The following is a 26,707-nucleotide window of genomic DNA, read 5'->3' as shown; positions in this document are numbered from 1 at the left end:
GTACATATACCCGCTTCTCCTGTAGGCTGATTTCTCATGCTACCATGCTCCCCCTGATCATGTTATCCTCTAAGAACACAGTGTGTCTTGTTTCTACAATCTTCATATGTCTGTCAGGACAATAGAAGCGATATCCTTTCGATCTTTCTGGATAGCCAATAAAATGACAGCTGACTGTCTTGGAGTCTAACTTTCCTATGTTTGGGTTAAACACTTTTGCCTCAGCTGACAGCCCCACACACGCAAATGGTTAAGTGAGGGTTCCCTTCCTGTCTATAATTCATACGGTGTTTTAGGCACCGATTTACTTGGTACTCGATTAAGTATGTGAATGGCGGTTTTCAGTGCCTCCATCCATAAACTAATCGATAATGTGGAGTAACTCATCATGCTTCTTACCATATCCATTAAGGTACGGTTACGTCTTTCAACCACTCCATTCTGCTGAGGCTCCCCCGGTGTGGAGTACTAAGCAACTATGCCATTTTCCTGTAGGAACCTTGCGAATGGTCCAGGAATTTGGCCATATGGGGTATGTCGCCCATAGTACTCTCCACCTTGGTCTGATCAGTACTATCTTGATTTTCTTATTGTGCTGATTTTCAACTTCAGCTTTAAATATTTTGAATTTATCCAATGCTTCCGATCTTTCTTTAATTGGATAAATATTGCCATAACGAGAGTAGTCGTCTGTGAATGTTATAAACGAGTCATAACCATCCACACTTTTCACAGGAAAAGGACCATATATATCTGTGTGGATTATTTCTAAAATTCTTGTGCTTCGTTTGGCATCTTTCTTAATTTTCTTGACATACTTTCCTTTGATGCAATCAATGCATTGTTCTAAATCTGAAAATTCTAAGTGCGGAAGAATTGATTCCTTAACCAATTGTTCCATTCTCCCCCTCGAAATATGGCCCAAGCGACAATGCCATAATTTCAAAGAGATAGTATCAATTCTCTTCCGCTTCTTAGTTACATCCATAGATGGGGAATCATTCACATTCTCATCACATACATTGTTCGCATTCTCAGCAAGAGATAATAAATAAAGCTTGTCTTGTCGGAAGGCAAGACCAACACATTTATTATTAACCAGTATCTTACATTTGCCATCACCAAAATGGCAATCAATTCCATCATCATCAAGTTTCGAAACACTTATCAAATTTCTACGCAAAGAGGGAACATAAAGCACTTCTTTAAGTCTAAGTACAAAACCATTATTCAATTCTAAAGAAAAAACTCCAATGGCTTTAACATTGGCTTGCACTCCATTTGCAACTTTAATCGTTCTTTCTCCTCTTTGCAAGGTTCTCGTCCCACTTAACCCCTGTAAGGAATTTGCAACATGAGTAGTTTCTCCTGAATCAACCCACCAAGTGGATTTATCATAACATAAATACAGGGATTCATCTACAAATGTAATAAATTCATCACCTTTCTTTAGCAGAGATTTTAGGAAGTCTGGACAATCTCTCTTGTAGTGTCCCTTCTTGAAGCAGTGCTTGCACTAATCTTTTTCAGCTCCACCTATACTGCTGATTCTCAGAATCCTGGGGTTTCTTTCCCTGTGAACTAGAGGAAGAGGTCTTATCCCACTTAGGTTTCCCTTGTGGTTTAGAATTCTTGCCATTAAAGTTCTTTCTTTTGTTATCCTTCACAAAATAAGCAGATTCACCTTGTGAGGACTTTATCCTCTCCTCTTCTTGAGCACACATTGAGATGAGTCTTTCTATGCCCCATCTTTCAGGCTGCATATTGTAGTTCACAATGAAGGTGTCATATTCTTTTGGCAAAGAAGCAAAAATCAAATGAATCAGGAAATCCTCCTCCTTTAAATTCATTTCTTTTAGCTTCGATGCCGTAGTGTTCATCTTCAAAATGTGCTCTCTTATGCTACCACCAGTGAATTTCTCATTCACAAGCTTCTTAATCAGTGAACTTACTGTGGCCTTGGTAGACCCAGTAAACTGACTCTTGATTTTCTCAAGATATTCTTTGGCAGTAGCACATTCAGGGATTGAGCCCCTTATCTGTTCTTCTATGGTGGCTTTGGCTACCAACAGGCACTTGCGGTTGGAGAGAGTCCATTGCCTATGTTCAAGGTCATATTTCATTCTTATTTCAGCATGATCACGCTTTAGAGCAGCGAAATCAGCATCAGATTCATTGTCATCCTCTCACCGGGTCCTCTGGCTCAGTAGGACACGGTGAGGTGATGGCAAAATCGACCTCTCCCAATGCAAGTTTCAATTCATACTTCTCCCGCCACACACGGTGATTGGTTCCATTGAGTGTCGGAATGTTGGCAATGTTCACAATGCATTTGCCTCCTGAAATCACACCAGAGTAAGTAAGAAACATTTATACATAAAATTTCATGCTTTAACTCAACGTTGGTCAAATTAAAACTTATAATTCATCCATGCAAACATTTTACATCACCGTTGGGCAGAAGTAAAATTAATGCACAATTTCTCATGGATCAAAAATTATAATATTGTTATTAACAACGTTGGTCAGAAAATAACAATATCATAATCGCATCAAAATTATCAGAAATTCATTTCTCTTAAAATTAAATTATCCCGTTGGTTCAAATTTAATCAAAGAGAACAATAATTATCATGCACAGCGGAAACATTAATAATCTTTTCATATTATTATTTTCTAGAAGCACTAATAAATTCACTGTTTTCTGAGTAAAATATCGTTGGATAAAATTTGCTACAGAAAATTGTATCAAAATCATTCAAATTCATCAAAATATGCATTAAAATTGCTCCTAGGAAAATAATAAGAAAATTTTCTTCTTCTTTCATTTCAGCCCAGCGTGGCCCAAGACGCGCTGAAAGCCGGCTCGACCTAGCTGTCCACGCGCGCACAGGCCGCACCCAGGCCGTAACCTGGGCCTGGGCCGGCAAAGCGCCGCGCGCGCTCACGCCCGCCTGGGCCGGTGACGGCCCGAGGATCCGTGGTCGTTGGTTCTGATCGGACGGTCGCGCGCCGTCTTCGGCCGGATCAAAACCAACGCCGCGCCGGTGCCGTGGAAACCCTAGCGCATTCGCGCCTGCTCTCTCTCTCTCTTCTTCTTCTTCTTCACCGCACTCTCTCTTCTCTCTTCAGCGCAGCGCAGCTGAGAGCGAGCGCGACGAGCGAGCGGGCCTTTGCGCCAGTCGCCGCCCCCTCGCCGGCGCACGTGCTCCCCAATGGGTGAGCACGCCGCCGTCGAGCGGCCTAGCTGCGGCGCTTCCTTGGCTGAGCCCGGCGAGCCAGCGCCCCTGGCTCGGCTTCTTCTCCCACGCCGGCGAAGGTTCATCCGACGCACCCTAACCCTAGCCCCACTTTCCCCTTTCTAATTTGAGTTGTTCTTTTCGGGTTTATCCGAATGGGAAACTAGGGTTAGGGTTAGGGTTCATTCTTGCCGATTCGGTTTTCTTTGCTTTCGATTTCTTTCTTTTCGTTCATCCGAATGGAAAACTAGGGTTAGGGTTAGGGTTTTGACCCTTCTTTCTTTCTTCTTCCCCTTCTTCCCTCTTTCGGATTTGGGTCTAGGGTTCTCGGAATCCGACCCTCTCCTTTTCCCTTCTCTGATTTGATTTGGGGAATTAGGGTTAGGTCTTAGGGTTCGGCTTTCTATTTTCTTTCCCGATCTAGTTTCTTCTCGGAACCTTGCTTTGATACCATTGTTGCATTTTGTTTTAGTCATATTCATCAGATCGGGATGTATTGTATAGGAATAGAATAGGTGTTCGGGATTTACATGAGAGGCAAAGAGAAGGGGAGTGAGATGTAGCAAACCATCGAAAGCCGTAGTGGTCGAAGCTCCGGCCGGGGTCTCGTTGACGGACGCCATCTGCGTGCCGGCAGCAACGTTCGGTGGAGAGGGAGGAGTCGACGCTGTGGCGTCCTCGGCGGCGATGTGTGCGTCAGGGTGGCGTTGCCGGCTTTGGTGGTGCTTCCCGTCGCTGGCAGCGCCCCTTCTCAAGATCGGGTTTAGGGTTAGGATATCGGTGGGGTGACTGGCGACGCGGTGAACCTCGTACTGCGAGCCCCGGCCCCCACCTTTCCTTTATAGCGCTGTGCGACGGGGGCCCACCAACCATGTAGGGTTGGGTGCCCCCGATTAGGGCGCGAGAACAAGGCCCAAAAGGCCGTTGGGCCTAACTGGTGGGAGATCAAACCTAACACAAGTATGTCCAACGCGCGGCGGTGCTAATCAGGAAAAAGAAAATTCCAATGCTGCTGTTGAGGCTGGACATTTCCAAGGCATTCGACACCCTGTCCTGGCCATTCTTGGTGGAAGTACTCCAAGCTCATGGCTTCAGTGATAAATGGCGCGCTTGGATTGAAGCACTACTCAACTCGGCTACGTCGAGGATTTTACTGAATGGCAACCAAGGACCACCCATCAGGCATTTGCGGGGGGTGCGCCAGGGGGACTCATTGTCGCCAATGCTATTCATAATAGCAATGGACGTGCTGCACAGGCTGTTCCATAAGGCGTCATAGGACGACGTCTTGAGAAGATTACTGCTACCGGAGATCAAGTTCCAATGCAGTCTATACGCTGACGACGCCATCCTCTTCATTCGGCCAACAGTCCAGGAGGCCAATGTAGTCAAAGAGATACTTAGTATCTTTGGCCAATCTTTAGGGCTGCACACTAACCTAGCTAAATGCTCGGTCATAGCCATCTATGGAGGCGAGGACTCCCTACCGGAGATAATTTCCATTCTCGGCTGTTAGGTGCAGAACTTCCCCATCAAGTACTTGGGGTTACCGCTAAGCACAAAAGCAATCCCGAAGGCTCACTACCAGTCCCTGGTCGAGACCATCGCCACCAAGCTACCACCCAGCCACGGCACACTTATGGCGAGGAGCGGAAGACTGGTCTAGGTGAAGTCCATCCTTCGAGCAGTACCCATCTACGCCATGATGGCTGAAAACCTGCCTCCTTGGGCCTGGAAGGAGCTAGATGCAATCTGCAGACGATTCTTCTGGGCGGGATCAGACCAGTCGATCCGAGGCAAATGCATGGTCGCCTGGCAAACCTGCTGCAGACCGACACAGATGGGAGGGTTGGGGATCAGCGACCTCAAGCTCACTGGGTACGCGCTCCAGACTCGATGGCTTTGGCTTTAGAAAATGGACCAAGATCGAGCGTGGAGCCAACTGCCGATCCAAGCAGCCAAAAGATCCAAGCCTTCTTTAAAGCCTCAACTTACACACGGCTGGGGATGGACGTCGAGCCTTGTTCTGGGAGGACAGGTGGATCGATGGGCAAGATGTGGCAACCATAGCACCTTACCTCCATCTAAGGGTTCCCCAGCGTGTCCAACGAAAGCAAACTGTCCGGGAAGGACTACAAGGCAGAGCCTGGGTACGTTGCATCTCTGGCGGCCTCTCGGTTCATGAGCTCACGGACTACCTCCATCTGTGGGCAACCGTCAATGACTACCAGCTCATCGACCAGCCGGACCAGACGATATGGCGCTGGACGGCAGATGGGAAATACTCTGTGAAATCAGCCTACAAAATGATGCACATAGGCTCCATTGCGATGACCGGCCACAGGTTAATCTGGAAAACCTAGGCACCCCTTCGTGTGAACATCTTCCTTTGGCTCACAGTGAAACGAAGGCACTAGACAGGTGACCGGAGGGCTAGACACGGTCTCGAAGCAAGGGAGTTGTGCTATCTTTGCGACTAGGGACAGGAAACGATTGATCACATCATCGCCACATGTCCATTCTCGAGGGAGGTATGGTTCTATGTCCTGCAAGCGCTTCGGCAGCCACTACCGGCGGCAGCAAAGTCGTTAGCCTGGTGGCGCAGCCTAAGGTCCCTGTTCAATGGTGACCGACAAACCGGCATGGACACTCTCTTCGCCCTCGTCTCTTGGCAGCTGTGGAAGGAGAGGAACGCAAGATGCTTCCGGGAATCGACGTCCACAGTCACTGAGCTGCTGCAAGTCATCAAGGCGGAAGCAGGCCGATGGATACAAGCGGGGGCATCCGGGCTGAGTGCACTGGCGCAAGGCTAACGGCCTCCTGCATCGCGCCGGTCAAGGATGTAATGTTCAAAACATAGACTGTAACAAAACACTAACGCCGGGAGCGACACTCTTGTAATTTGAAACTATTTTCCTTCTAATACAATGATACACACACTCGTACATATTCGAGAAAAAAATAAGAAAGTTTTTGTTATTGTTCCTTTCCGACCCACAGCGTGAAGTGCTCACTGCCGACATGGCTGATATGGCAAGGCAAGTCAAACCGGTGGGCCACTTAAACACTTTATTTATCGATACTACTTTCATTTTAGAAAGGATGTAATTCTAGGTTTAATTGGAGTCAAGTTTGATAGGGCTCTGGGTTCTCCTATAAACGGTCTAGTTCTGAATTCTCCTTGAAACATTTCTTTGAAAACGTTTGGTAGGGATTATAGATTCAGATTCTTTGAAAGAAAATGAGATGGAGATGAATCAGAAATTCTAATTCAGAAACAAGCGAAACACCCTTTCTTGGTGGAACATTTTAACGTGTTTGACGTGGATTTTGGAGTTCGATGGAGAAACATTTCACGTTCTAGCATGTTTGGCAGGGATTATGGAGATCCAAATGAGAATCCAAAACATTTCTGGAGAATCGCAAACATTTGTGCATCCAAAGGCATCCTAGCTTATGGAAAATCAATATTTAAAACTCCAAATAGGTATATTATGAAAAATATACTCACTCGGTTTTATTTTATCTGGCGCAAGTTAGAATGACACGGTCTCCTAAATTACACTTCGACAATTCATTTGCTTTATATTATATTATTTATGCTTATAAACTTATAATCATTGGATAGTATAATTCCTTACAAATCTAATCATATAAAGTTTGTATTATATAATAGTTAAAATTAGTAGTCTAATTATTGGAAGATGTTAGTACACGATGGGACATCGATCGACTTCTTGTGATTCCATACAAACCAGGGTGGAACAATTCAATTCTCGTACGAGATATATGGGTAAGAATTTTTTATATACAAACAAAAACAATCAATTTTCAGTGGGAATAATAAGAAAGTTTTGTTCTTGTTCCTTTCCGAGACCCAGAGCGTGAAGTGCTCACTGCCGACATGGCGACGTGGCACCAAGGCAAGGCAAACCGGTGGACCACTCAAACATTTTGTTTATCCATACTATTTTCATTTTAGAAAGGATGTAATTCTAGGTTTAATTGGAGTCAAGTTTAATAGGGCTCTAGATTCTCCAATAAACGTTCGTATTTCTGAATTCTCCTTACAAACGTTTCTATGGTGATTCTCGATCTGATCACATTCATTGAAAACGTTTGGTGGGGATTATGGAGATGAATCGGAATTTCTAATTCAGAAACAAACGGAATACCCTGTTGGGCGATTCTCTCTTGTAGTGTAAAAAATGAGAATCATCGATTCTCTCTTGTATTGTAAAAAATGAGAATCATTCCAAGTGATTCTTGGTGGAACGTTTTAGCGTGGATTTGGAGATCCATGGTGAAACATTTCACGTTTTAGCATGTTTGGCAAGGATTCTGGAGATCCAAATGAGAATCCAAAACGTTTGTGGAGAATCGAATACATTTGTGCATCCAATGGCATCCTAGTTTATGGAAAATCAATATTTAAGACTCCAAATAGATATATTCTGAAAAATATATTCCACGATAAATTTAATAATATTTTTTTCAATATGATAAGCATTAATAAATTTTATATAAATTTATTCAAACTTAAAGATAGTTTGACTGAGCATAATTATAGAATTTCTTTTAAAATTGCAATTTTCGAGGACGGAGGAACCACACGAGAAACTGAACGAGACTACGGCAATCATCTTCATTGAACTGCAGCAGCACCGATGGTTTGCATGCAAGAAAAAAAAAGACCCAGTGATTATCATTTCAGAGCATAATCAGAGTAGAAATACAGCTGCACAACACATTGGGGCCACTGACACAGTTCCAGCAATGTTAAGCTGTCAACAATGAGGATTTCATCTGAGATGTCATATCGCCGTTAGGTGATTGCTCCACCAGTCCAATAGTAAAGCACATATTCAAGAAGATCAAAATAAAGACAACTGCCCTATAAAGCATGCTAAAGCGGTCAAAATGTTCAAGTACAGGTAGTTCAGTAGCAGGAGACACGGCACAAAACCATAACTTATATCCATATAATATTTCCAGTACACTGCACTAGAACTACAAAGCAAGTAAATTGTCTGACTGTATGCTCTAGTTCATCTCGATTAAAAGAAAGAACTACAAGAACACAACCCACCTCTCATCCGATATTCTGATACCACATCAAAACTTCTTTGTTTAGTCGAAAAAACCTGGTACTTCCCCTGGCATCGGAGCAAGTTCATTTCTCCCAAACCTTTCCTCGTCAAAGAAGGTTGCCTGCACCACACGCCCGCCAAAGAACCGCCCATGCAGATCAACCATTGCCTTTGTTGCTTCTTCTGCCTGCTCAAACTGTATGAATATCCTTACAGCCTCATCAGCTGGGAAGTCTGCCTGTGTGATCTCAAATATCAGCACCCGAGACACCGTCCCATACTTGGCACACTCCGATGCCACCTCATCTTCCAGCTCGTCGTCAACCTCACCAGGACCAACCTGCACATGTTTCACAATCATGCATAAGAACTGTTTACAGAATTGTTTAAGTGATATGTTTCCTTCTTGCTGAACAATTCAATAGTAAGTGAAAATGAATAGTAATTCTGAATTCAACGAATCATCGCTCCGCTCCTAAAAATTGCTCAGGATCGAAGGTCGCACACAGTTAAAACAGACACAATTCAGCAAGATAACTTCGCGATGTCAGACTTCTTTTAAGGTCATACCAAGATACAAATATCTTTTTCTTTGGCATGAAGATAGAAATTTCTTGATCATTAACAATCGAATACTTATTATCCGATAAATCAATTTGTTTACCATGATACTGCACGAGTATTTGTAATGGAGTCATACTCATTCCAGGATCAGCTTCGATCACATAAATGAGATTTCATGACCATTGCATACCATCTAAATTCAAATACACTAATCAGCTAAGAGTATTGCAGTGCTATAGTCAAAATCCAATACAAAGCTCACTAACCATAAACTTTATTCCGGTGGAATTTGAGCTCAGATTATGTTTGAAATTTAAAAAAAGTTTAACAAGAACCCCAATTAATTATCCGGTGCAAAGAAAAAAATATTGTGAAACCATCTAGAACCTTACAGAAACTTAGCATTTCTAAACACATATTAACGAAAAGCACACATAAGCCTGAGTGCTACATTGCTACTCCTGTTTGTATTTATAAGCTAAGGGACAAGGCTAGTATGAAGTATTGTAGTTCAGACAAATTTAACTAGTTTGTTTAAACCAAGTTCAGAATGCAAAGATACCAACTTACAATATTGATACATTCAATTATTTCCGAGGATGAAGGTAAGGTAAGGGCTAATCATACACTACAGGCTATAGTTAACTGTGGCGCTACAAGCAAACAGTTGCAAAGGTGACGGATAAATTGAATAGACAAGCACACAATCTGCAAGTCATTGACTGATTAAACTTGGAATGAAACCTATATTGGAATGAAACCTATACTGGAATTGAAGCTTCTATGCATCATGATAATCTTCATACAAACATAACTTAAGCATTAATAAACAAGTCTATATTGGAATTGATGCAACAATGACATTTACCATGTTGCGGAGCAGCAAAACTCGTGTCGGTTGCCCATCAAAGTTGACAGATCTCGGCTTCTTTTCTGGAGGCCTGGAACTGCTCTCATCAACAATAACTCCTCCCCTCCTATCAGTCTTCTTGGCCACCAGAGGCGCGGTGATCCCCTGCTCTTGCTTGCCAAGCCCCTGACCTTCCTTCCACCCCATCTTGGCCATCATCCGCTGGGCAGCAGTCATCTGCCCGCCGGTGCCCACACCCAACCCAGCAGAAGATGAGCTCCCAATGGCGAAGCCATCCCCGTGAGGTGGGGACGAGGGGGTTCTAGCAGCAGCACCGCCACCGCTCATCGCTGCCCTCCTCTTCCACGCCTCCTCGCCGGATATGTTGAGGGAGGAGGCCCTGGACTGGTAGTCCTTCTCCTCGCGCTCGCGGGCCTCCCTCTCCCGCTGCTCGCGTTCCTTTTCCCGCTCTTGCTCCTCGCGGCGCCGCCTCTCAAGCTCCTTGTTCAGTTCAGCCTCCTTGGCGCGCCGGAGCTTGTCCTTACGGTAGTCCTCGTAGTCGTTGGGCCTGGCAGGGTCGTACTCCTCCAGCACGGTGGACTGGACGGCGACGAACGCGGGCTGGAAGGAGGTGGCCGGGGCGGGTTCGGCGGCAACGACGGGGGGAGCGGGGGCGGAGGTGGAGGCGGCTTTGGGCGGGCGCAGGTGCTGGTTCCGGAGAATAGATGGGGGTGGGGCGAAGGTGGTGGACGGCTTGCGGAGGGTGGGAGGCGCCATCTTGGTGGCGCTGGACCAAACGGAGGCCGTGGAGGCCTTGTCCTCGTCGCCGGCCGACGACGGCGGCGGGAGGTCGCCGTACAGGCCGCCGAGCATCTTGCCCAACCTAGGGTTCGGCTGCTCTTGAGTGGGGAGAGATGCGATTTGGGGAAGAAGACGGAGTACCCAAGAAGACGAGGGGCCCGATTTGATTCGGGGCAGGGGTCGGGCCAAAATTTTAGGGGCCGTTTGGCTGCGTGGATCGATTCCGATTCTTCCTAGAATCACAAGAAACGCCACCAAACGGGATAAGCCTTGCTCCTGAATCGGCCGGAGAGTAGTTTCGCAATGTTTCGCTTCCGTTTCTTTTTCTTTCATATATACATGCTATCAATTTTATTTTATATTTTATTATAATCCCTTTTTAGCGCAACAAAATAAAATGAGTTATATTCAAGTTGTTTTTCACATATATAATATAGATTTTAGGAAACATATTTTTATTTGTACATTTTTTAAGAAGATTTTTTTCCTTATATCCGAATCTAGTCTAATAGCCAAAGAGTTTTAAGTGATTCTGATTCGTCTCCCGAAACATTCTTGAGAGAATCCAAATTTGAATGGTTTCTACGAGAACTATCAAACGCGCGTGTGTGCTAGAACTAGTAAGCGGCTCGTTACATTTTTTTTTTTTGACTCAAACAGAGGGACACGTGCGGAGGTTTCTATTTTAGCCACGTTTATTGTTTCTCGGCTGATGGTTTTTGTGGCTGATAAACCGACTGATGCTGTTTTATTGTGAGAGAAAAATACTATATCATAGCTGATAAGTTGAAACGAACATGTTAGTGCGTCTGTTCCTCTCCTTTGAGGCGGAGGCAGAAGGCCACTAGAAATCATCGTCAATGCAGATCCGCCACCAAACTCGACTCGCCCGGCTGCATTGTAGCCAGCGTGCAGGGGATGGACGGTCATGTTCGTCTACTTCGAGGTGGAGGTGAAAGGCTCCAGCGAATCGTCATCTTCCAAGCGTATCTCGCCACTCAAACTCGTTGCTGTTAGGAACATCTCCCATATTAAGCAATTACTTGGCTAAGTAGTCTTCCACTGACTATCATTAATCAAGTAATTCACCTAAATGGTCATCCTGGTAGACCACCATATGATGTATAAATGCCAAGCTTCATCCAGGATCACAATGGTAGAAAGGAAATCATCACAACCTTACAGAGAGGTTCACAACTTCACATCACATTAAAGGTAGTTAAGTTAAAAGGCTTTAAGCAAAATAAGAACAATATGTGGGTGTGTCGCTCGCCACACATTTACACAGGGAATATACAGTTCATCCATATATGTGCCACTTGCAAATAAGCTCCGATGTTCAGCTTGCAGCAAGAGGAAGCATGAGTCACTCGCAACGAGTGACACAGTAGGGAAAGAGGAAGCATGAGTCGCTCGCTACACGTAACACTTGGTAAATATATAGTTCATCCATATATGTGCCATTTGCAAAAAAAAAAAAAAAAAAAAAAAAGGCTCGGTACCAATCAAATACGTATTGGCTGAGTAGGTAGACAATGGGCTGAAAGTTGAAAACTGTGCCAAAAACCTTGACTCCTAGTGCCTTATTAAAAAAGGTAATTCTTGTTACAGGTCGTCCGTTCGTGACTTCCATCCGGACACAGGCACGCGGCTCCGCAGGAGTGGTCCCATCTCACTTAGAAATAGAAAAACAAATCCCCACTCGCTCATCTTTATCTGCTCGACGCAGCAGCGTGACCGCTCATTCATCCGCGCCTCTCCCCCACCACGCGGTCGTTGGCTGCCGCGCCGTGCCCTTCTCCCATCGCCCCGTGCCCCATCGCCGGCCGCGCGGCGCGCCCGTCCCAGTCACTTGTGCCGCTCGCTCCTCGCCGTCCGTCCGTCCATCTCCCATCACCGGCCCTGTCCTTTCCCAATGTTGCATATGCATATTTCAAGTGTTTCAGTCATTTCATATGTATGTTGCAATTGTTTCATCTTTGATATTGCAAAAGTAGATTAGGGGATGTAGCATATATTGCATACGTTGCAAGAGTTTTAGAGACATGTTGCAAGTGTTTGTTCAAAATGTTTCATCTGTTTACATACGTATGTTGCAACTGTTTTTGATTTAGACGTTGTATATGTTGTAACAATATGTTTCAAATATTTTAGTTATTTTAGTCTGATGTTGCAGCCAATGTTTTCATGTTGCAAGTTGTAAGGATTTTATTGGATGTTTCATGTGTTTCACACAAGAGCATGTTCTAAATATTCCATCTGTTTTCAGTCTTATGATGCATTCATGTTGCAAGTATTTTATGTTGTTCGCTTGGGGGCGAACCAGGGGCCGGCGGACGGGAGTGCTAGGTGCCAGTGGACGGGGTGATGCAGGTCGGGGTGCGCTAGGGACGTGCTTGTCCTCAGCCGCTTATCCTGGCCCTAGTGTGTCGCCCGCGCGGAGTGTCGAAGAGACAGGAGGGGGGCCGGGGAAGGACCTACGGGAGCAGAGACAGGGGCAGAGCACACTTGTGGGGCGGGGTGAAGACGAACGGGGGTAGGCTGCGTGGGCGTCCAGATGCGCACGTCCATCCGTGCGTCCGGGCGCTAGCCACGCCCAATTCTTGGTACAAGGTGTCCATCCGTGACTCCCGTCCGGATGTGGCCACACGGCTTCATAGGAGCAGGCCCCATCTGTCTCAAAAACAAAAAATGAATCCCCACTCGCTCATCTTTATCCGCTGAGAGCCCTTTGTGGGTGTGCATGAGAGGTCAAAGATCCACCTCTCCCTTCTTCTCCCTCTCTAAGCTTAGTGCTAATTTGAGTGAGGGATTGAGGACCTAGTGTGTGCATTCGGGATTTGCATTTGGTGGCACTAGGAAATCTTTGTGATTGAGATTTCTTGTTACTCTTGGTGATTGCCATCACCTAGATGCCTTGGAGGTTGTGGTCTCCGTCAAAGCATGCAAAGAAGATTGTGTGGTGCTCCGAAGAAGTGATTGTGAGGGGCATTGTGCTCGCCTCGCAGGAGCCATGAAGAGCAACTCTAGTAGAGCGTATCATTGAGCTACCCTCACTTTTTGGGTAGGTTCTTATGGCGCCCAACATGTGGGCTAGGTTTGTGAAACACCTATTAGCCACTGAACCACCAAGCGAGCGGTCGACACAATAGGGTCTAGCTTGGTGGCAACCAAGTGAACCTCAGGATAAAAATCACCGTGTCAACCTTGTTCATCCCATTGGTTTACAATCCCCCAACACAAGCTTGTATTTATTCATTCATATATTGTGCTCGTGTTGTTGTAGTTGCTCTTGTAACTAGTTGTGCTTGTGTAGCTTGCTAGTTACCTTCTTGCTTGTGTATGAAAGGTCCTAATATGACTAGAGGGGGGTGAATAGCCTATTTAAAAACTCTACAAAGCACTAGAGCAATTGATTAGTACAACGAATGGCATGATGCAATTTTGCTCTAGCTCTACAAGGGTTGCAAGCCACCTATCCAACAATTCTAGTTGCTATAATCACTAGGCACACAACAAGCTAGGTCACTACTCACTAAGCTAATGTGCTCTCAAAGACTAACTAAAGAGCCACCCTAACCAAACTAACAAGCTCTCAAAGACTAACTACACTAAAGAGCTTGACAACTAGTTTGCAAGAAATGTAAAGGAGTGGGTAGGGTGATTATACCGTCGTGTCAAGAAATGAACCAATCACAATATGAAGACAACCAATCACCGAGAGAAATCCAATCACAAGAATGACAAACGATTTTTCTCCTGAGGTTCACGTGCTTGCCTACACGCTAGTCCCCGTTGTGTCGACCAACACTTGGTGGTTCAACGGCTAAGAGGTGTTGCACGAACCTCATCCAACAAATGGAAGCATGAGTCACTCGCTACAAGTGACACAGTAGGGAAAGAGGAAGCATGAGTTGCTCGCTACAAGTAACATTTGGTGAATATATAGTTCATCCATATATGTGCCATTTGCAAAAAAAAGGCTCGGTACTAATCAAATACGTATTGGCTGAGTAGCTAGACAATGGGCTGAAAGTTGAAAACTGTGCCAAAAACCATGACTCCAAGTGCCTTATTAAAAGGGATTAAGTTCACTTTTGGCCCCTGAACTCTCATGTCGGTCTAATTTTTACCCCCAAGTACAAAACCATCTGATCTGGGCACCCGAACTTTGAAACCCGTTTAGTTGAAGCCCCTCGACGCGTTTGAGGCGGTATGCGCTGAGATGTTCCTGGTTTTGAGTGGCCACGCTAGCGTCGACGGCCACGTTGGATCACGGCACGCGTCAAAACACGAGCCGGGGCGCTCAGCTCTGTCTCTCCCTCTCAGTTCCTCTCCCCCAAACCCTAGACACTAGAGGACTCCCATCGCCGCCGCCGCTGCCTCCATCGCCGTAGCCGCTACCGCATCCTCTCCTCCGGTGCCTCCACGTCCGCAGTCTCCCCTCTACCTGGGAGTCTGAAGGGTCGAGATGGCGACTAGAGGGGGGGTGAATAGTCTTTTCTAAAACTTAATCGCATCGGCGAACTGATATAAATGCGGAATTAAAACTATCGGTCTAGCCAAGACTATACCCCACTATATATGTTCACTAGCACCTTGCAAAGATACTAATTATGCAACTAAGGTGCCGGGCTAGCTAGAGCTCTCCTAAACAATTCTAGAAGCAAGGTCACACAAACCTATGCCACTAGTACTTTAAGCAACAAGGGAGCTCCTACACATGCTAGTAAGCAAAAGCACAAAGCTAACTAAGCTCACTAGCAATGCTCAATAACAAGGCAACCAATGCCTAATTAGAGAGCGCAAATACTTAGTTACACAAACTAAGCAATATGACTAACAAGGTTACTAAAACCAAATTAGCCACGCAAGGGAGCTACTTCTATGCTACACAAGCAAGAAGGTAATTAGCAAGCTACACAAGCTATCTAATTTACAAGAGCAACTACACAAGCTTAATATGTATAAAAGTAATTGCAAGCTTGTGTAATGGGGATGCAAACCAACGGAAAGAACAAGGTTGACACGATGATTTTTCTCCCGAGGTTCACGTGTTTGCCAACACGCTAGTCCCCGTTGTGTCGACCGCTCACTTGGTGGTTCGGCGGCTAATTAGCATCACCCGCTAAGCCCGCACGTCGGGCACCGCAAGAACCTACCCCTTGAGTGAGGGTAGCTCAATGACACGCTTTACTAGAGTTGCTCTTCGCGGCTCCCGCGGGGCGAGCACAATGCCCCTCACAAGCACTTCTCCGGAGCGCCGCACAAGCTTCTTGCGCGCTTCGACGAAGACCACCACCAAGCCGTCTAGGAGGTGGCAACCTCCAAGAGTAACAAGCACCACCGGCTTGCAACTCGATCACCTAGTGCCACTCGATGCAACCTCACGATGCAATCGCACTAGAATCGCTCACTCACACAATCGAATGATCACTATCAAGTATATGTGTGATGGAGGGCTCCCAAGCATTCACAAGCATGGACACTAAGTCCCTTGAGGTGCTCCACACACCAGCCATGGCCGAGGGCCACTTCTATTTATAGCCCCAAGGGCTAAACTAGCCGTTACCCCTTCACTGGGCAACGGTCGGGCCGACCGGACGCTCCGGTCATGTTGACCGGACGCTGGACCTCAGCGTCCGGTCGCTCGCAGACGACCACGTGTCCTGATTCCAACGGTCACTTGACCTGACCGGACGCTCCAGCTTCAACTGACCGGACGCTGGACCCTCAGCGTCCGGTCGTTTCCAGTAAGCTCCCGAGCATGACCGGACGCGTCCGGTCGAATGCGATCGGACGCAGCCAGCGTCCGGTCACTCTCCAGCTACTGCTACACTCCATGTCAGCGCGACCGGACGCAGCCTACCAGCGTCCGGTGCATTCAGATCCAGCGTCCGGTCAGTTGACCGACGCCAGCATCTTCTCCATTCTCTTCACCCTTGCTCAAGTGTGCTAACCACAAGAATTTGCATCCGGCGCAATAGAAAATAGGCATTCCATTTTCCCGAAAGCGCCGAATCCCGCCTCACAAGCTCGGCGGGAGGGAGAGAGGGACCCAAACCCATCTCACCCCTGCAAACACCACCTCCTTTGTAAATGTGCCAACACCACCAAGTGTACACCAACATGTGTATGTGTGTTAGCATTTTCACAATCATTCCCCAAAGGATGTTAGCCACTCAACTTGCCACGCCACTCGATCCTAGCGACAATGCAAAGTTAGATCACTCGAGTGGCACTAGATGACCGATATGCAAACAAGTTTGCCCCTCTTGATAGTACGGCCATCTATCCTAAACCCGGTCATAAACTTCTCTACACACCTATGACCGGTGAAATAAAATGCCCTAGGTTATACCTTTGCCTTGCGCATTCCATTCCATCTCCTCCAATGTTGATGCAACACATGCACCAACACAATCAACAATGATATGATCCACTTCATATCATCACATGATCATATTGGTTCATCGATCTTGACTCTACTTGCTCTTCACCATTGCCATCGTCCATCGGCGCCAAGTCTTGCTCAAGCTTCACCGCCACGCGGTCCATCACTCCAAAGCCTTCGAGTTGCCCTTCACCCTTGCAACCAGTCCATCAAGCCAAGTCTTGTCTTGATCTTCTCCACCTTGATCACATGACTCAATGTCATGTCTCATGTGCATTTAAGCTCCTTCATCATCACATGTGTGAGCTTTGCAACATCTCCAAGCCATTTTCACCTTCATGGCATATGTTGCTCACACACATATACCTGTGGACTAATCACCTGTGTATCTCACATAAACACAATTAGTCCACCTAAGTTGTCACTCAATTACCAAAACCAAACAAGGACCTTTCAGAGTCCTCCGCCGCCGCCTTCGCAGTCATATATGGCGACCTCAAGCGGATCCATCTAAAGTTTAGGGACCCAAGAGTCGCGATGGCGTCGCCGTGGCGATTCCCATGGCGATTCGTCCTCACCCATCCCCTATCATGAAGGACCACTAGAGTATACCCCAACTGTGCTATGCAAATGCGGTGCAAAAGCTGCTAGGCTCATATCTTGGAGTGATTTGAACCTAGGACTGCGGTATCTGAAGTGTGCACGGGCTCATGTAAGTTGTTGTCTTCGTGATTCATAGTCTGTAGATGCATCAGTGATTGAGTGTGTCTCTGATTTGTTGGTTATTGGTTTGTTTCATAGGATGGTGGTTGCGACTTTTATAATTGGATGGATCCGCCAAACAGTAGCTTCAAGAAGCAACTTCTGCTTGATTTGCAAGATGCAGCGAAGTACTGGAAGCTTGCAACTGGAGTAGCTGAACAGAGTTTGGAAGATGCAAGAATGGAGACTGCAAGACTCTTGGAAGGTGCAACAAGGGAGAATCAAAGACTGCAGCTTCAGCTGGAAGGCACAACAAGGGAGAATCAAAGACTGTAGCTTGAGCTGAAAGGCGCTGTCAGGTACAATGAAGACAGAGGGGCCATGTTTGTTGCAGCCAGGAGAGATGTGGCCATTATGCAAGCTGAATTGCAGTTGGGAGCTGAATCTAGGGTTGAGTTAGAGGTGAGGATAGGGACATTGGAGAAGGAGAGGAAGTTCTTGTTTGGTGCTCTATTTATTTGTGTAGGATTAGTGGCTGCTTCCTGGATGCCTTGGATCATGTAAGTCAATGTGGTGTTAGCCTTGGTGTAGTTGTAGTTGTAGTTAGTAGGATCCATGTTGGTACTGAAAACCTATTCAGGTTGTATTATGGGTTGTGTATCAACTTAATGCATGAGCATAATGCTCAGGACCATGTATGAGTATCAGGTTAATGCTCATGTCCTAATGTTTTAGTGAAATGTGGTTGCATGAATCCTTTTACATGTGTAACCAGTGAGCTTTGTCAAATTTTTGATGGCGTCTGCACAAAGAGATGACTAAAGTTCAATACAACAGTCCTAGATATGATTGCAGCAGTTGCCAATGCTTCTTTGCAATTCTTGTAGTTTAATGTGTGTTGTTGTATTCAGACTTCTGAGTCTAGACCTGAGTAACCAAGAAACTTCAAAATATATAGTTCAGTGTGTGTTGTTGCATTATGTTGTCAAATTGACCATTTTGTAAGCACCAGCAAGCTGCAGCCTTAATCTTAGTGCTTTCTCCTGCTCTTTATTTAGAGCACACACTTCTTTCATTTCAGTATTGAGCTCAACTTCAGTAACTAGTGAGCTTTGACACACATGAAGTAAGGTAGAAGGATAGATCCAAGTTCATTACAATAGTTCATTACAATAGTTCCAGATAGCATAGATAAGACAGATCCAAGTTCATTACAATAGTTCCACCTAGCCTAGATAAGACAGATCCAAGTTCATTACAATAGTTCCAGATAGCATAGATAAGACATAGACACAGACATGGGCTCAAGGATTTGGGCTTGTCAGCAGTAAGGTGAAGGAGTGGCTCTCTTGTGATCAGATGCACTAGGTCTTCCTTCCTCTGGATAAATCTGCTTGGCTGGTCCTGCAGCTGACACAACAACCTTGGAGGTAGAAGCACCTAAAACTTGGAGGCTTGCTTTACTGTGATTTCTAGACATCCCTGGTATAGTGGCCTCTAGGGTGACCTTAGCCCGAGCCCTTTTCGTCAACGTTGTCTTCACTGTTGCTAATGACTTCATAGCTTTTTGCCCATCCTGCAAGACAAAGGAAGTATATAACTAAGACAAAGAAAGTATATTACTGTTAAGGATGACCACATGGAATAAGCAGTTAAACTTACATTGCAGTGTCTTTTGCTACTACCAGCAGTAGATGAAGGGCATGACTTCCTTTTTGATGAGCCTCCTCTACCAGACTGTGAAGCACCATCACCTTCTCTAACAGACTGTGAAGCACCACCACTTGCATTACCAGACTGTGAAGCACCACCACTTGCATTACCAGACTGTGGAGCACCACCACTTGCATTACCAGAACCTGTCCTCCTACTACAAGTTGTCCTGTTGTGACTAATCCCTTTACATACTTTGCACCTTATAGCTATTCCTTTCTTGGATAGCTTACCCTGAGGTGGCTTCTTCTTCTCCCCATCTTGCCTTTTTGAAACGACCCTGATTCCCACAAAGGGAAATCCACAGCGTCAAAGTGTAATAAGACCATTGTAGATCATATTACCCAAATTCTAGTCGAATATTACATCCATACAATGATAATATCAGAGTACAAATAGTGCGGAATTACATAAATTATTACATCGCCGCATTGGTGGAATTAAAAGTAGCATTCATTCAGAACAGCTTGAAGATAAGATCACCAAACTTGAGCGTCAGAACGAATCCCTCAACCGTCAAACTCCTTGGAGCTATACTCCTCAGCAGAACCTGTGTGCCAAAATTTATCAGTATGATTTGTACTAGCCACTCCCAACCCTATGAGCATTGCTTTATGGAAATTGGATGCAAGTTGGATATAGTCAAAAGGAACCTATAAGGCTGGGGTTTCCTATGTATTTAGCATAGCAAGTATATAAAAGTATAGTCAAGTTTTAACACCATTCCCACACACATTCCACCCCATTTCCATTCCAGAGCTAGGTTTCGATCCTGGGATCGATATACCACCATCACCATGCCATCACTATACCATAACCATATCATCGCTCAGTCGACAGGCCAACTCCCTCTCAGCGCTGTCTTAAGGCCCGTAGCCCCTGGCTACGACCGACACTCTCTCACAAGGGAAGAAGAGAAGGACTCATCTCACTATCTTGTTTAAGCGAATCCCAGAAAAGGTCCATAGCCGACACGTCGGCATATGTATCGATCGATCAACCATACACTCTGCAGAGGTTTTACATAACCATAAGATCCGCCTTCCTCGCTGACCGTCGTCAACTGGGCTGATTCCGGCCACTTGCTAGCCTAGGATAATGCCACTCTACCATTCAGCCCTGGTACACCCCAAGTCTAGTCTGGGGTGGCTGAAACTGTGAGTCATGAGCCGGGTCCACAAGGTCTCCATGAAGTCTCGTAAGGGTGTGGGGGAAATCCTCCGTGCCCCGTACATCCTTACACTTTCTGCTATCAACCTAGCAGTAGTGGCAATATCCTACCAAGTAGTCCGACCGTCCCACACCATATAGGGCGAGTGGTACGTAAGGCTTCTCGATGAATCTGAGTACTAGTAAGTCCTTAGGGATGACCAAGCCAGAATGTCTCCATTAGGGTTTCCATTTATCGTGCCACCACAACACCTCCATCTCGGGCTCCTCCCATCACAGGTTCACACCCAGGACCACCTCATATACCATTTACCCACCACAGGTATCCATTTCTAGGGGTGCCTAGGTAGCACCCCATGGCAAGACTTGCCCCAGGCTCGTTGTATACTCTAACTTGGTCGACACAACCCTCCCCCTCCACACACCCAAGTCACACACGCAGCACTCTCCCCGTAGTCCAGAATACACCACGCATTAATGTAGTATATGCATAGTAGAAGTACAAGCAAATAAAATATAGCAGTAAGTGTGTGTCTAACCTAGGAGCAGGGTATGCAGGGGTAAGGTTGCATCAAGGTAAGGCCATCAAGTAAGCATACTACCATGCAAGTCCTATCATAGTTTGATTATAACAGCAAGTAAAGCAATAACAGTTCTACATTAGCCATGCGTAATAGGTGCTATGAGATTGGGTGGGATGTGGCACCTTTAGTATAGTCGTCTCCATACTCCTCACAGTACTCACGATCCTCATCTATCTGGTTCTCCTCCGAGTCTGCAAACGATCGCATTATAGTCGCGTTAGCGACGTCTATAGAATAGCACAAAGAAGCAATGAAAATTCAAAAGAGCCAAATGCACTCAAACATGGGTTCATTGTGTAGAGCTCGATTTTATATGAATTTTGGTCCTAGTTTCATATTTTTCTAAGGTCATATGAATTAGTTATGAATTTCCGAAGTTTAAATCATTTCTGAAATTGGAAAAAGGCTGAATTAATCCTGGGCTGACACGTGTCACGCAGTGACTGGTCCACGTGGCACGCTGACATTAGCATGACATCATCATCTCAGTTTCGAGCTGACAGGTGGGGTCCAGCTGATGTCAGCAACATCATCAGTTCTGACAGGTGGGTCCAGGGGCTCTTGGGTCACTGACAGGTGGGTTTGGTCAAAGTCAACGACAGTCAACGGTCAACGGTCAACGGTTAGAGTCACTGACATGTGGGGCCTAGGCTGCTGACGTCAGTAGCTGATGTCATCATGATGTCAGCATGACGTCACCTTGGTGAAAGCTCTAGTTTGGTTTTGGTGAATTGATGAAACCCTAAGTGCTAACCTAGTTTATCAAGTGATCATGACATAGGTAGCACACTTCAAGTAGAGAAGCTAATGAAGATCATAGCATGACAATGGTGATGGCATGGCGATGATCAAGGGCTTAAACTTGAAATGAAGAAAGAGAAAAACAAAAAGCTCAAGGCAAAGGTATAAACCATAGGAGCTATTTTGTTTTGGTGATCAAGACACTTAGAGAGTGTGATCACATTTAGGTTTGATAGCTGTACTATTAAGAGGGGTGCAACTCGTATCAGAATGCGGTTATCAAAGTGCCACTAGATGCTCTAACTCATTGCATATGCATTTAGGATCTAGTGGAGTGCTAACACCCTTGATAATATTTGTGAAAATATGCTAACACATGTGCACAAGGTGTTCGGGAAAATGAAATGTCTATTTTCTATTGCGCCGGATGCAAAATTCTTGGTGGTTGGCACATTTGAGCAAGGGTGAAGAAGTTAGAGTTGAAATGGAGTTGGTCGAAATGATGCTGGCGTCGGTCTACTGACCGGACGCTGGGTCACTCAGCAACCAGACGCTGAAAGGCTACGTCCGGTCGAGCTGTCAAACGGCACAGTAGGTAGGGTTGAGCACCGAACGCTGGTCTGCGTCCGGTCAAGGTGGACCGGACGCGTCCGGTCGGAAAAACATGCCTCGGGGAGCTTACTGGAAACGACCGGACGCTGGGGCTTCAGCGTCCGGTCAGTTTTGACCGGAGCGTCCGGTCAGCTTCGTAGCCGTTGGAATCTGACGAACAGCGTTTGAAGCTAGTGACACGTGGCGTCCATCGGGCGACCGGACGCTGAGGGCCAGCGTCCGGTCAGTATGACTGGAGCGTCCGGTCAGAGCGTGTTTTGCCCAGTGAAGGGGTATAACGGCTCTATTTGATGGGGGCTCTATTTATAGCCCCATGGCCGGCTCAAGGGACAACTCTTACACATTTTCATTGACATAGCAACCTTGTGAGCCTAGCCAAAGGACTCCCACTCATCTACATCATTGATTCATCATCATAGTGAGATTGGGAGTGATCCAAGTGCATTGCTTGAGTGATTGCATCTAGAGGCACTTAGTGATCGTGTTTCGCTGCGGATTTCGCTTGTTACTCTTGGTGGTTGCCGCCACCTAGACAGCTTGGAGCAGCGAGGATCGTCGAGCGGAGGTGGTGATTGTCTCCGGCTCCGATCGTGGTGATTGTGAGGGGTTCTTGACCTTGTCCCCAGCGGAGAGCCAAAAGGTACTTTAGTGAATTGCTCATGGCTTGTGTGATCCTCATCTTGTGTTGGTTGTGCGGCACCCTATTGAGGGTTTGGCGTGTGAAGCCAATTAGCGCGTGAACCTCCAAGTGAGTGAATCGCCACAACGAGGAGTAGCTTGCCGGCAAGCAAGTGAACCTTGGTAAAAATCATTGTGTTCATCCTTTGATTCCGAGGTGATTGGTCTCCATTGTTATTCATCCTTGTGATTGATTGGTTCACTCCTCTACACGGCGGTATAACCATCCTAATCACTCTTTTTACTTTACCGCAAACTAGTTAACAAGCTCTTTAGTGTAGCTAGTTGTGAGAGCTTGCTTGGTTGGTTGGTGTGGCTCTTTAGTTAGTCTTTGAGAGCACACTAACATAGGATAGTGTCTTTGCTATTGTGTGAATAGACACTATCTAAACTAGAATTGTGGTAGGAGGCTTGCATTTTGAGTAGGCTAGCGCAACACTTGTTTCGCCTCATAATTGTCTAACCTTTTGTTAAGTGTTGTTGTAGAAATTTTATTAGGCTATTCACCCCCCCTCTAGCCATTAGGACCTTTCACTTGGCTGTGTTGGCTTCTGACGTGTGGGTCCCGTGTGATGTCAGCATCTGACATGTGGGCCCAGAGTGTCTGTGCTACTGACATGTGGGGCCAGGTCGGTCAACGTTGACCGGTCAACGGTCAACATAAGCCGGGTCTCAAACGGGCTCTGGTGGGCTTGGGTTGGGCCGGTCTGGGCCGGGCCGGGCCGGACACGTGGCAAGCTATGGTGCTGCCACGTCGTAGCCGTGGGCCTCCACTGGGCTGTGGTCTTCGGCTGGGGTGTGAGCGTGGCTCACGGTGGACCAAGAGACGCTGGTCCATGGATCGCAGACAGGTCTACGGTGGACTGAGTCCACCCTTCTTCTCTCAGGCACGGTCCATGTGCACCGGGTGCACACACGGGTGGCCAGCGAGGGGAGTTTCCCCTGTTTCTCCCACGGCTGTGCTCTTGCCGGTGGCGAGCTCGCTGGTGAGCCTCCATGGTGGTGCTGGTGTCCAATTGGGGAGGGGAAAAGCTTCCCCAGGCCACGGCGATTATGATGCTAGGGTCTAAGTGGTGGCCGGGGCCTTCCAGGGCGTTGGCCATGGCGGCTGGTGGCTCGGCTGGGCAGATAGGGGCTTCTACGGATCCGTGGGTGCACGGCGAAGGCATCCAGGGCTCAAGGTGGGGCTTCGGGCTTCTAGGTGGCCGGTAAGGGCTCCTTGGCGGCCACGGCGACATGGTGTCGACGGCGAGGTGCGCGGGTGCACTATGGGGCTCCAGCGGGGTGGTCATGGCGTGGTCGCGGGTCTGCGCGTGGGTGCGCATGTTCCTAGAGGCCGGAGACGGCCCTGGCCTATGCGCTCCTGGTGTGGAGCGCCATGGCCGGCATGGTGCGGTCCGGTGGCGAGCAGGAGAATGACTGGGGGCTCACCGTTGGTGTCGATGGTGATAGGGTGGTGATGCAGTGGCGGTTCAAGGCCGTGTAGCTCCAGAAGCTGTGCAGTGCCATGCAGCGTCGTGGCGTCGTCCTTGCTCCGGTGGCTTCGAAGGTGCTCCGTCGGTGCCTCCTTCTTCTTTCTCCCTCTCCCTTCCTTCTTCCTCTCTTGGCTCTCTCTCTTGGCTCAGGTGTGTAGAGGGTGGCCACAAAGTGGTGGCGGGGCGTTGAGAGCTCAGGGCGCTAGGGCAACCGAGGCCAGGCTTTTATAGCCGAGCACTAAGCTTCCATGGCGGACGGCGATTGATCGGTGGAGAGGTGTGCGATGCATCCTACGGTGGCGCGAGGTTGCGTGGGCGTGGCGCCAAGGAGATAGGGCCATGCCCCCAGCATGACCCCCTGGCCCGCCCCTGCCAGTGCTGTCAGGGCTCGGTTGGAGAGGGGAATCAGCATGAGCGGTCGGGGGCGTGGCGTGGTGAAGATGAACAGGAGGGCTGACATGCGGGGCCCATGTGGCAGCGGCTGCAAGCAATGGTGGGGAGGCGCGTGGGCGGGTGCGGCGTGTGGGCTGGCTACTAGGCCTGCGTGAGCTCATGGGCCAGCCTGCTACTGCGCGCTGGCGGGGCTGGCCGGCTGCTGGCTGGGCCGTGAAGCCGAGCAGGCCTACGAGGCCTTCTTCTTTCCCTTTTCTTTTTCTGTTTTATTTTCCTTCTTCTTTATTTGAATTCAATTTTGATTTTTGAAATTGGATTCCAAATTAGTGCACCATATTTATTGGAGTTTTTGATATGAGGCCCACAACATACTTATATAAATATTAGTAATTTATTTAGCTATTTTGTATAACAAAAATAGGTGTGGTTTTATTATACAAAAATAGAATTAGTTTTTCTCTTTAAACCTTTATTCTTTGGTTTGAGTATTAATTATTTTATGGTTTATTACTTTATTGGAGTTGTTAAGCATATCATAACTCAAATGGAAATCCAAATCACATTTTGAATTAACAATGTATGAAATACTTTATTTGTTAGAATTTAAATAAACATAATTAACTAATGTCATGCCATGCTTATGTGTTGACTTGTGTTAGGGTTAGACCTAATGCATCTCTTAGGTTGGGTTTCTATACATGACACTCAACATCACATGGGAGTTCTAAGAAAAATTTTGTAGTTGGTATTTTTAGTGTATGGATTTTTGGGTTGTTACAGTCCTACCCCCTTAACAGAATCTCGTCCCCAAGATTAAAGCATAACGTACTCTTCGAAGAGGTAAGGATAGTGTAGCCGGAGGTCAAACTCTTTCTCCCATGTTGCTTCTCTCTCTGTGTGATTGCTCCATTGGATCTTGCACATAGGAATAGTCTTGCTTCGGGTCTCTTTGGTATCTCTACCCAGAATTCTGATAGGATGTTCTTTATACTCGAGTGTATCTTGAATATCAAGTGTATCAGTTGGAACTACTTTATCGGGCACTCTCAAACACTTGCGTAGCTGTGAGACATGGAATACGGGATGTACACCCATCAATTCCTCGGGTAGCTCAAGTTTGTAGGTGAGATTTCCAATCCTCTTGCAAATCTTGTATGGGCCAACAAATCTTAGGGCAAGCTTTCCTTTCACATGGAATCTGACAGTCCCACGTAGTGGGGATACCTTGAGGTAGACGAAATCTCCCACATTGAACTCAAGTTCTCTTCTCCTTTTGTCAGCATAACTCTTGTATCGACTTTGGGCAATTCTCAAATTCTCCTTTACTTACGCAACTCCTTCTTCTACATCTTGAATCTTAGCGGAGTCAAAGAACGATCTTTCTCCCGGTTGGGACCACATCAAAGGTGTCTTACAAGGTCTGCCATACAGAGCTTCAAATGGCGACATCTTGATACTGGCTTGGTAGCTGTTGTTGTAAGAGAACTCTGCATAGGGTAGGCATTTCTCCCAATCAGAGCCATAATTCAGTACACTAGCGCGAAGCATGTCTTCTAAGATCTGATTTACTCATTCAGTCTGTCCATCTGTCTGTGGGTGATAAGTGGTACTGAAATCAAGTTTGGTTCCAATGGACTTGTGCAGAGCTTCCTAGAATCAGGACACAAATTGAGGACCATGATCAGATACAATACTAGAGGG

General features: G+C 46.6%; 1 protein-coding gene and 1 pseudogene across 1 annotated transcript; one reads left to right on the top strand and one right to left on the bottom strand.

The window, feature by feature from the left end:
* Window positions 1-8,177: 8,177 nt before the first annotated feature.
* Window positions 8,178-10,731, bottom strand: LOC136520501 (DNA-damage-repair/toleration protein DRT111, chloroplastic-like). Its single transcript, XM_066514043.1, has 2 exons — window positions 9,762-10,731; window positions 8,178-8,669 (listed from the first exon to the last, which is right to left on the bottom strand). Exons 1-2 carry the CDS (start codon window positions 10,614-10,616, stop codon window positions 8,370-8,372), a joined length of 1,155 nt encoding a protein of 384 aa, XP_066370140.1. The 5' UTR covers window positions 10,617-10,731; the 3' UTR covers window positions 8,178-8,369.
* Window positions 10,732-17,425: 6,694 nt separating this feature from the next.
* LOC136523497 (uncharacterized) lies at window positions 17,426-18,375 on the top strand (annotated as a pseudogene).
* The last annotated feature ends 8,332 nt before the right edge of the window (window positions 18,376-26,707 follow it).

The sequence above is a fragment of the Miscanthus floridulus genome, chromosome 18 (assembly GCF_019320115.1).
Source record: "Miscanthus floridulus cultivar M001 chromosome 18, ASM1932011v1, whole genome shotgun sequence".
Taxonomy (NCBI): Eukaryota; Viridiplantae; Streptophyta; class Magnoliopsida; order Poales; family Poaceae; genus Miscanthus; species Miscanthus floridulus.
The sequence above is the reverse complement of the archived record's forward strand: the minus strand, read 5'-3'. Positions and strand labels throughout refer to the sequence as shown.